The 12,575-nt window shown below is 35.0% G+C and overlaps 1 protein-coding gene across 3 annotated transcripts in view; it reads right to left on the reverse strand.

Annotated features, from left to right (window-relative positions):
- Positions 1-12,575, reverse strand: part of grm8a (glutamate receptor, metabotropic 8a) — a 1,035,294-nt gene that overhangs the window by 145,226 nt on the left and 877,493 nt on the right. For all 3 annotated transcript variants that reach the window (XM_051931014.1, XM_051931013.1, XM_051931020.1), the window contains exon 7: positions 1,416-1,555. In XM_051931014.1, the coding sequence (XP_051786974.1) occupies positions 1,416-1,555 (140 nt within the window). The remainder of the gene's footprint in view (positions 1-1,415; positions 1,556-12,575) is intronic.

Raw genomic sequence — 12,575 nt, forward strand, 5'->3', positions numbered from 1 at the left:
CTTTTTAAAACACAATTCTAATATAACGCTGACAGGCTTACCGCCTCTGCATGTACCTCCTCTGAGAGATGGCTTGGAAACAAAATGTCAAGGTGATGAAACTGTTACTTTGCATGCACACCCATTCGTGAAGACACATTATCTTTGTATAAGCAGAAACATTTCAATGTCATTTTACCCTTCATTTCATACTGTGCAGTACCATATTTTATATTTGCTTTTTAGTTGGTTCAGTTAGATTTTAATAATTCATATGCAAACTTTTCAAACAAGTGAATTACTTTATAAGTTGAATGAAAATCATATACACATCAACAACAAACAGATATAGGGCACCCATAATTATCAAAACAATCAACATTTTAATTTTCATTTTTTTATGAATATATTCTCATATGTATATTTTTATGCATTAGCATAATTTTAATAAAAAGAAGCTAGCCTATTTTGTCATTTATTACCTGTTTTACCTATTCATTGGATTTTACTACTTCCAGAAATATATTGATAAATTATTTAGTAAATGCATACATAAATGTACATCTTGAGCAGTAATATAAATGGTTTATGTTTATAAAGTCTACAGAGACTAGAGCTTACTGAGATAATATTCATCATATCAAACTTTAAACAGATTTGCGCCTGTGGTGTTTTTCAGTGATGTTGCAACACCAATAGGATCCAGTAATTCTATCAATTCCCATGACATTGCTGGTGAGACTTGGCAGAAAACAGGACATGTTTCAGAACTTCTTCTGTTGCATGGATTTTGCAACATTATCAGAAAAGTGGAAATTGTATTTTTGTAAAATTCCCATAAGTTGTAACTTAATAATGCATTATTGTAATGCTGCGGAACTTTTGTGCTAACCTTTAAATATGAGCCCTTTTATGCATTTGATATTATTGTCCTTTTATCGGTTTAGACTGAAATGTTTCCAATGATCACAGTTTAAAGAAGAAATGCTGAAGAGCCCTTAGGCTTTTAAAGAGTATTCCTGATTTCACTCCTACAATCATAATGTATTTAGACACTATGATTGTCTACAACATGTCAGTATGTTTTTTCTCCTTCTACTTCAGCAGAAGCACTTCTTAAACACATTATAGCTTAATGTTAACAGTAGTAAAAATGCAATTGCTCTCTCAAAGTCTACTTAAGAATAGAAACTGTGTATTTTGTATAGGAAATATGCTTTTAAATAATGTTAGCAACAGGTAATTGTACTGTGAATGTTTCACTGCTGTAGTTGAGCTCTCTGCTCTGCTGTATAGCTCCTGCTTCAAAGTTCTGCTGGATGAACAAATACAGCAAACATGTGTGGTTGCTTGGAAAAAGAATAATGAAACTCTAACTAACAAAAAAAATCAATCTTTTACATTGTTCTTAAACTTTTGTAAAATATTTGTCTCACGTTTAAATGAAGCTGATCAGTCCAATGTCCAATTATCTTGTATTCTGTTGTTGATCTGTTGGTGCTTTGATACTGGAAAATGTCATAGCGCCCAGGAGCATCACCATTCTCATTGAAAATGACTGGAGTTCCTGCACTTCCTAATTATTGAAAGAAATTAAGGAAAAAAGTATTGTTAGATATATTGAAAGTTTAAACAACAAATACTTTTATTAGAGGTGGTGGTACTGCCTTATGATATTTAACATTTCTCTCTACCTGAATGTGATATCTTCCTACAAACTAAATCACCCATCTATTATTAACATAACATAACATTACCTAAACAACTTAACCAATTTCAGAGTCATAGGGGCCAAAGTGTGTCCTGGCAGAGACAACCCCCACGTAGGATGTTCATCCTACATAGGACACACTCATGCCCACCTCCATATTAGCCTACATCCAGTAAGTTTAGATATGCCAATTAACCTATCCAGTACATGTTTTAAGTGCAGGAGGAGAACCCATGCATCATTGAGGAGAACACGCAAAATACCAAACAAGCAGTGTCTGGCCAGGATTTGGAACCAAAAACACTGAAGGTCTGAAGAGCTAACCGCTAACTAATGCACTAACATGATGTCTGCAAACTGCAAATTTCAGAACTATCTCAATGAGACATTAATAACACTGAACTTTCTGTTGGTGACAATTTTAAGTTATTAGATAATACTGAACTAGAAGAACATCTATTTTAACTTTTAAACATAAAGAATGACAGAGTCTCCCTTGGGTGTTTTGGAATACCTGCAAAACACAAAGACAGACTACAAATGAAAGGCCAGATAAAAAATAAAATCATTCTGCCCCATTATTTTGACTTTGCAATACATTCTTTCTCCCTAAGTTTTGAGCTAATTGGCCCACTTCCTCACCTCGTTTTTCTTACCCGTACAATCCGGGGCCCTCAGGCACACAATTAAATGTTACAAAATGTATAGTTTCATTGGTAACTCTGTGGGACGGCATATTACCTGTAGAAAGAAATCAGCCAAATGTCTGAGGCCACCATTCACAGCTGCCTCCTGCTAGACCCTGTACTGTAATCGCTGATAAAAGAGACTAAATCAGTGAATTGCTGCTAAACCTCTTTCTCTCACCATTCATCTAGAAACAACTACTGATTTTCTCCTATCACTGCTTTACCTTCTTAGGGGTGTAAATTTAAGATCTTCTTCTTCTTCTTTCGGCTGCTCCTGTTAGGACTTGCCACAGCAGATCATCTTCTTCCATATCTTTCTGTCCTCTGCATCTTGTTCTGTTACACCAATTACCTGCATGTCCTCTCTCATCACATCCATAAACCTCCTCTTAGGCTTTCCTCTTTTTCTCTTGCCTGGCAGCTCTATTCTTAGCATCCTCACTATCTCGCCTCTCTGACTTTGTCTCCAAACTGTCCAACCTGAGATGACCCTCTAATGTACTTATTTCTAATCCTATCCATCCTCATCATACCCAATGCAAATCTTAGCATCTTTAACTCTGCTACCTCCAGCTCTGTCTCATGCTTTCTGGTTTGTGCCACCGTCTCCAACCCATATAACATAGCTGGTCTCACCACCATCCTGTAGACCTACCCTTGCACTCTTGCTGATACCTGTCTTTCACAATGACTCAACATAAAGTTTTGAAGTCAATGTTATCTACAAGACTTCTAATGTGGGAACCTTAATAGATGCAAGACCTAGAATGTACGAACTTTTGATGCAAATTTGCTTATGTTTAAATCACTGTGACTCTCTCTATTTCTAAAGGTACTTGAAATTACACTTTCAAGGGACTGGCAAAATATAGTGGTCTATTCCTGTAACAGTCATCAACACAAACCTATCAATGAGTATGACAGTTCTCTCAAAAACACCTGGGTAAATTGGCACTTTCTGAATTTCATCTTTTTGGCCAATCTGTTGCCTGTATGCACAAATTGGCCCAACAAAGTATCTTCTAAAACTTATGCTTGTTGTACATTTTTTTCAAGGCATTAATGCATATAATTTCTATGCAATACTCTTTAATTCTGCAAGAACCTGATGACGTGTTTTCCTTTTACTCTGCTAGCTGTTTCTTTTTGCACTCCACATGTAGTGCAGGACACAACCTCACAACCCTGCCCCAGACAGATGAACTTGTGGTATGAATGCTGCTTGTGTAAGCAGATTAAGGGAGCAGTGTTAACAAAAACAAAAGATATGGGTGTGTGTCCAAATGCCAATATTACACAAGTGCAGCATAGAATAGGCAAATGAAAAAATTCTGCTGCACAAATTAAATATTATAAGCAACACAATCTCATCATCATACAGTAAGTATTCATTCGCAATCTTGCTGCTAACATACATACCTCTGAGTATTAACCAGAGATAGGGAAATATGTTTGAATATACTGATAATAAAATCCACACATTTTCTGCTTGTGTAATTGTTGTACAATTGCCATTTTTGATGTTGTTAGCAATGTCATCTTAGTGTGCTCTCAAATAATGTTGTAGAATTGATGCCTTAGATACGTGGTGCTTGAATTATTGTTTTTAATATGTTAAAACATTGAAACAGAGCAAGCAAATTAACTTTGAATTTTTTTTTTCTCATCAACAACAATGAAAAATAATGTCATGTAAAGTTTTCTTCCTTTTTTTAATTCTTGTGTTTATTTGAAGGGGGCTGTTGTTGTTTGCTATAATATTTTGTGAGGTTCTGTAAAAGGCTAAATTTCTCTCTTGGGCCAACAAATGTTCTCTCTATCATCTTTTAAAATTATGTGCTATGCCAAAAAATATTAATCTGGCTCCTGAAGTACCACAATGGTGGAGGTTCTCTACAGTCAAGCTCTTAACTTAAAGTTTCTTAACTTTGGGTGGTCCAGATCTAATTATGCAACTTATGACAACCATCTCCCCGCCATTTTGGAATGCGGGGCAGGTGCTGCCATCTATCAGCAACAAAAAGAATTTTACGTGAAATCTCTATGTGCAGGGCAGGTGCTGTGAATTCTCTACGTAATAAATAGCGCAATGAAAATTGCATAATTAGATCTGGACCACCCTATATAACGCGAGTACCACAAAAACAAGATATAACACCAAAGAAAAATGGAAAAAAGTGGAAAAGCATTTGCTATGAGAGGGTTTATAAAATAAAAATGTCTTTCATTGGCTGCCTTGTGCCCTAAAAAGCTAGCATTTCAAAATTTTGCTTAACTTGAAATTAATGTTCACTTCAAAATGCTAAATATCTATTTTAGCAAAACTGAGAAAAAATGAGTCTCTTGTTCTGATCAAACTCAGTGGAGCATACTGGCTTTTATTAGTTCACTAAATCCATATTGAAATATTCTAGTTTCAAAAATAAATCTAAGAAATGTTATTTATTTATTAATGCCACATTTCCACATAAGCAAAAAAATGCAATTAATACATTTGGAAAATTAAATACACTAAATTATAATATAATAAATTCAATAAAATACTAAGAAAAATGCACTTAAAATAACAACTCAAAGAAAAAGACAAGCAGGAGGCACAAGTAAATAAACCTTTAAAAACACACAGCAAAGAATGACACAAAGACACTGTATAGCAGTTCCACAAAAAAACATGAAAACACTAACCAGACATCTACTGCAACCTGCCACTTTTAGGTTTCAGTCCCTTCTTACATTGGCTGATGGTATTAAGACCAAGCACAACAGATAAAAGCTCCCAGATAACAGTTTGTGATGGATGATATGGATAGATGGGTGTCACTGCCAGGATGGCTGATATTCTCTTTCCTGTTTGGGAAGCCAGTGTAATATAAGGACAGTGCGAGATTGCCTCCTGGGTTGATGTGTTCCAACAGCATGCTGGGTGTCAGTATCCTTTTAATGTAGGCCACATTTGGACACATGCAGTAATGCATGGGGCTTGTAGTACCAGTGGGCAGCACTTTTGATGTCCTTATGTGCCACTGGAGGAAGATATCAGGAGGAGGCAACCCTGTGATGTGGACATTCTGCCTGACCAAGAAGTGCTTCCTGGCTACGGTGCTGATGTGCTGGAATTACTGCCAAAGTCTGGTTTGAAAAGAAGCAGCTCCAACTTAGATAGTCAGAGCTGGAAGTATAGTAAGAGTAAAACTCACAAGTTAACAATAAATGAATCATTTATTAAAAGTAACAAAACACTCGGCTAACACTGCAAACAGTAAAATATAACACTGCCATTCTGGATTAGATGTTGTTTAGCAGAATGTATATATTAGTTTGTACAAAAAGATAAATAATGCTTATTATAAATGTGCTTTTACGTATGCATTCTAAAAAGAAAGTATACATAGTAGGTTATGATATTTCCTTAAAATATTAATTTAGTTTAACATGGGGGCCTCGATTGACGATCTTTCTATTCCAGTGATTCTAGAAATTTGAATATGATGTTTATTAAGTTTTGCAGTTAAACTCTTCATATACTAAAAGTTGCCACATTAAAATATGCCATAGGATATGAGAATTCAAAGTAGAATACTTCCATGAGTGTGAAAATGAGTGCTGGCAGTGTTTTGACATACTTTTCAAATAAATTAATGATTAGTTATTCAGCATGCTCAAATGTTTTAATGAACAAAACAAGTTTAAATTATCTAGGTGTAATTAGATGTTAAAATTATTTACTGTAGGTGTATAGGTAGTTCAGTATGGATTTGGACAAAATCTGGGTTTAAACTGCCAAGATGGAAGCCATCCAGAAACAGACAGGGCTAGATAGATGTTTCCTGAGGCATCTCAGAACCTTTGGCATGATACATTTCTGCATGTTTTTCAACAGTGTATGAATACAAGTATGCTCTTTTATACTGCTGTTTATTGGAACAGTAGCATAAGAACATAGTAAGAGCAAAACTCACAAGTTTACAATAAATGAATCATTTATTAAAGTAACAAAACACTCAGCTAACACTGCAAACAGTAAAATATAACACTGCCATGCTGGATTTTTGGAAGGTGTTCTTTAGCTGAATGTATATAGTAGTTTGGACAAAAAGATAAATAATCAAGTAAATAAATAAACAAGTATGCTCTTTTATGCTGTTGTAAATTGGAGCAGTAGCATAAGAACCATACATGGTAAAATAAGGTATTAAACACTAAAAGTAGATCTGCCTCAATATCAATGGTGGCTGGTAGTCTTTCAAACAGGGGTAGCACATTTTAGGCCCACATCATAAAATTAGTCAATTATTATATGATATTATTTAGGAGTAATGTTATGAGTTATTTATGTAAATTCTGCCCTCCTTTCTTTTTGTAGAAAACGGTCTGGGACCCAGTCATAGCAATTGGGAGTCTTTTCCAGAGATCTGACCAGCATCCTGTCACTGGCCAGAAGAGCAAGTTTGCTTTAATGGTTTTGGTCCACTTTGTTGTTGCTGTACGACTTAAGCAGAAGAAGCTCCTCTCTACACCTGCTGATGTAACTCCAATTGTTGCCACTAAAGACAATAGCTTGTATAGCTGAGACATTGCACTATCCAACTCCATGTCTTTAAGAAAACATCAAGAAATCACGGACTGGGCATGAGGTGGCACAAACCCTGAAAACGAAAGATGCAGTAATATGGGTGTTCTGCTGTTGCTCTTTCAACAAAGTAATAAACACAGGGCAGTAGCCTACATTGTTCAGTGACAGCAGCACTTGTGCAGTCATTACTTTTCCCACCGCATTGTTTACATCAGTTAGTCATCATCAAAGCTGTTTTCTTAATTTCCAGCTTCACTTTCACATTAATCAAACAGAAGCAATATACAGTATATAGCAGTTGTTGCATTAAGATGATTTGAGAGTGATCAGTGGCTTCGTCTTCTCAATCCCCTAAGAATTAGAACTAGATAGATTAAGCAATTCATTTCCTTCTAATGAATGCCAGCTGAAAGCTTTCTACTTTAGTCTAACGTAGCCTTACTAGAGCTGCTGATTAGGCTGTTCATATTGCAATAAACTTTCTTAGCTATTTTTCTTAAATAAAGGGGCGACAATCATAATCAGCTGTTATTGACGCTTTTTCATTCTGTTTTTCTTCTGAAGCAAATGCTCGTTTGGTTATGTACTTTCTGATGCAATATTACACTTTAAACTTGTGTAAATGATTTAAGCCTGTCCTCAGGGAAGCCTGATACCATACATGAGAATAAAATGAATTTATTTGATTACATGAAACAGAAAATGGACAGCATGGTGGTCTTTTGGTTACCGCTACTCAAGAAGACTGATTTTATATCCTAGGCTCAGTCATTGTCTGTTCAAGGTGTGCAGATCCCCTTTATTTCTAAATCCATGAAACTCTGATTTTCCTCACACATCTCACAGACGTGAAGGTTATGTGACTCTAAACTGGCTAGCGTGAATAACTGATTGTGCCCTGTGAATCACTGATGCCATAGCAAATGCTGGCTTTTACCTTGTGCCCAATGTCACTCTCTGCCACTGTAAATCTGAATTAAGGTATGTAACAGTTCATAAAACAAGCCCGTTTACAACAAAACTGATTCTTGTGTCTGGGGCACAGTGAAAACTTGATTCCATTACAGTTCTTAATAGTGTGTCATTATCTTCTAAAAAGCAGAAATAATGATTTCCTATGTTTATATTAGCCTTCATTTTGATGACTGCAGTTTTATTCACTATAGTCTCTGCACCCTTAGGACTAATAATGGTATTTGCAAAAGTACAGGAACACAAACAATAGAAAGATTGTACATTGTATATTTAAACAACAACATTGTCAAGTACCAGTGCACAAATAGCAATGCACATTTTGAAGAAAACAGAGCAAAGAGTACATTCAGTGTTCTACTGAGCAGTGGAGAATCATTAAGTTAGTAGATGACTAAATCTTCACTATAGCTTTGACAAACTGACAAGTGAATTTTCAGCACAGCCACGAGAGACCTATAGGCCTGAGTGCTTGGATCTACAAGTGAATGATTTTGGTAGTTCCTGGAATAGCTCTGATGCTATCGTTCTCTTAAGGAACAAGATTAATGCTGGATTGTTTATGCATTAGTCTATTCATTTATTGGCTACACCAATTCAGAATCACAGATGAGAGGAAGAGCTTGTCCCAACAGTACTTGGTGCAAAGCAGTACCCAATTCTGCACAGAACTCTGGTTCACTGCATTTCATATTCATGTACACAGCCACAGTGGGGCAATTTATAATTACTTTAACCAACTTGTCTTTGGGATGTGGGAGTGAAAATTGGAGTGCCCAGACAGAAACCTATGCAAATACAACAAGGACATACAGTACAAAAGCAATGCAGATGGAAACCAGGCTGGAGTTAGAACCCAGTTTCTTGGAACTGGAAGGCATTAATGCTAAGCACTGCATCACTATAATGCTCAGCACTAACCAGCACTTAGAATTTGAGTCATCAAAAAATATTTGAGTAATCTTTAGCATGCTGTGACAATTTTTTCTTGTTGATAGGGGTGTCTTTTCTCCCTTCCCTATTCTTTTGATGAGGATGACAAAATGAAGTTATTCAAAAAACATGGCCTCTGTATTCACCAGTTTTGAATCCATTCATGCATTAATGAGAGGTCTTGCCACAGAATGTAAGACTATCTTTAGCACCACTTCAATGCCTACAAGCTGCACTGGTAACTAATGGTGGCTCAACAATGCTTTTAAGTGACCTCATATTGATATTTTCAATTTATGGTTATTACCTGTATAATCCAGCTGGCTCAAAATACTACTGAAAGAGTCCTGACACACAGCATATGAAAATAAACCCTTTAATGTGTTGACTATTTTTCATCGAATGGAAAGAATGAATCAACTCAGGGCTGGTACCAGCCCATTACAGGACAAAATAAAAAGAAATGTTTATTTTTTAAAAATAGAAAATTGAACAAATAAAAGTAACAAGAATTGTGTAAAACACAAGTTCTAATACCATTAGACTAGAACATCCAGAAGGAAACCAAAATCATTCCCCAAAAAGGGGAAAACTCCATACAGTGACATAGTAAGTCAAACCCAAGGGCTGTGAAGCTGCAGTGCTAACCATTGCAATGACATGTCAACTGCCATTCATTTTTGGTTAAATTATTTATAAAATAGCTGGAATAATAGAAACAACATTTGAAAAATCATACAGTTAACTTTTTTGAACTTGGAACTATCCTTAGGGGCTTGGGCAAATGATAAATCTGTAAGTTTGTACAGTTAACATTATGGAGCAATTGAAGCTGATCATTGGTTATTACCGTAATATTATTCAAGTCTATTCTTATTTCAAATTAATTCAAGCAAAATAAAGTTTTTTTTTTTTTTTTTTTTTTAAACTCAGTGTTTTCTTTGAACTTCTCAGTTTCTATGGTTGTATTTAAAGTCTTCATTTAGGCATGGTCGATGCTTCAGTATTTTGCCTTTTTAAAAAAAATAAAATGCATTTAATGGCAACAGATCTGTGTTTGAGAAATATTTGGAAACAGCATCTAATATGATTTTTTCTGGACACAAATGAATACCATATGGTTATCACTCTGAGATCCTCTATGCGTCAGTCATTTTTATTGCAATCAACAACAACTAAGCAACAGGGGAATTACCCTTATTATGGAGCTAAGGTCAATAAGAATTAAATTTAACATAAAATTACTTAGCATTCTCAAAATGACTTTATCTAATTCAGGTAATGTGAGAGGTTTGGAGCTCATCCAGGCAACAACTGAGCAAAACATAAACCAGACTTGGATGGGGTGCTGTTTCATCACAGGGCTCAGTCATGCACACCTACACATCACATGGGGCCAACTTACAAAACCAATTCAACTAACATTCACATCTTTGGTAGGAACACTAGAGTACACAAAAAAAATCATAGGCAGACATGGGAATAACATGAAATTCTATACAGACAGTGACTGGTCACAGAAGTCAAACCCAGAATACTGGATTCATGAGGCAAACGTGCTATCAATTTGCCACTATGCTGTCAGCTCTAGTTTTAGATATTTTTAAAACACATTAGCTGACTGTATAGGTTATAATATGCTACAGTAAACGCTGGGTAACACTTTTTTATATATTACGTTTTAATGACTAATGAGATAAATAAAATACAACAACAAACTAATTACATAAATATCATTTTTATTTTGATGAGAATGCAAAGAATCTCTTGCTGAGATTCAGAAAAAACAAATGCATACAAATTAACATTGCATTATTTTCTATTGCTTTGATATAACATATATGATTTAAACTCTTGATCATTAAAGGTCTTACTTGGTCAGGCCATGTAAGCCTTTTTTAGAATAAACTGAATACACGTTTTAACAGACCTATTATTAATTACTTTGTTATTGCTAAAAAATCTCAAATTCAAGTTTATTGTCATACACACAGAATACAGGCAGCCAAGCAGGTCTTGCAATTTCATGGAAACCTTATTGAAGAGTGGGAAGATACTGCTAGAGAAATGGGAGTCTGGGTTTCCCAGGTCAGCGTTCTTCTACTGCAATCCTCACCAGATTAAATATTAGTTGGAAATGGATCAATAGTGGGACTTTAAAGCAAATACATTGTTTTTCCTTAGTTAATCTGTAAACAATATAAAAAATATATATTACTTTGAAAAGATTGGGTAAAAGTGCTGTGGGATGTTAAATCCAAAACACTAGTAACCCTTGTTAGTGCCCAGTCAATGTGGAGCACGGTCTATTAATTTGCAGCAAGAGAAGGTATTTGATAAATTAGAATGCTTGTAATTGCCTTTTAATACATCTTCAAAAGACTAATTAGTTTACACCAAAAAGCTATATTCCCTGAAAGCAGAGATAAGCTTTTACAAAGATATTGTCCCGCTATGGATATTAAACAAAGAAATTTCATTGTGGCAACAACTTGCTTCTTAATTAAAGCATTTGTATTGAATAATACATTTTCAGATATAAACTAAGTAGATGTCTCTTTCAACTATTCAGTTTAGAAAATAATTAAATTAACCAGTATCAAAATATTAGGTCTTGAATTAAGAAGCATTGTTACAATATTTAATAATGTAGCTCAATAGAATCAAAGCTGCCATACACTGACATTACACCATTAATTTTAAATAAGCTGACAGTACATATGCATTTAAAATATGCAAAAAAAGTCGTAGTTGAAAAAACAGACATTATGAAAGAGTTGGAATGAAGTATTAATGAAACATAACTAAGACTTATTTATCTTTTTAAAATCATTTTAAAATATATAGTGACAATATTTTTTATTAAATTTATCCGAAAAAGGACCTAGGGTTAAAATGGGTCTCAGTTTCTCCTTGTCTCATAAAAACTGGTTAAACATTGCTGCTGCCAAGAAGAATATCTGCAGTGTAGGTTTATGTACATGTGATACACAATGAACTCTATCAAAACTAAAAAACGTAAAGAAATATATTACAAAGCATCTGTTTTCTTATCAACAGTAACTCTGAAAATGTTAAGAAATCCAATGGAAACTGTAAAGCAGCTCTAAATTACTAAATTTGCTCCAGCATCATGACTAAACGTTTTCATTCAATTCAGAAGAACATGTGCCACAAATGTATTATGTTTTTTGTACCAACCACACTTGCTTCACAGCACATCTGGTGGTTGGTGACTGTTTGCAATCAGTGGGTGGCAGAATATCCACAGAATGTAGTGCTGTTCTGACAGTCATGACAAGTCAGACACCTTGTGATGAAAAAATGCCTTTGAGGCAACTATCCATATCGATACCAGAGTCTACAATTTCCACATCATCTAATTGATTGTTACTTTCTTGATCACTGTCATTATCATCTAAATATTCATCTCACAACAAATCTAGTTGTTTCAAAACATCAGCAGCTTTATACCTGTTTCACGACAACATACCTTTATAACACTGTGTTCCACAAGCTGTTACGTCCACAAAGAAAAAAAAGAATTCTATGGTTATCCACTAGTGGGTAGCACTATAGTAGATACCTGAGATGCAGCCATAGAGATCACCAGCGTACCGGCTGCATGTATAGTGCCTGTATACTGAGGTATGAGTTAAATTGTACACCTCACCTTGATAGTCTCTCAGTTAACTTGTACCTCGCTTTCAAAGAGTTA

This window comes from Erpetoichthys calabaricus, chromosome 1 (assembly GCF_900747795.2).
Source record: "Erpetoichthys calabaricus chromosome 1, fErpCal1.3, whole genome shotgun sequence".
Classification (NCBI taxonomy): Eukaryota; Metazoa; Chordata; class Cladistia; order Polypteriformes; family Polypteridae; genus Erpetoichthys; species Erpetoichthys calabaricus.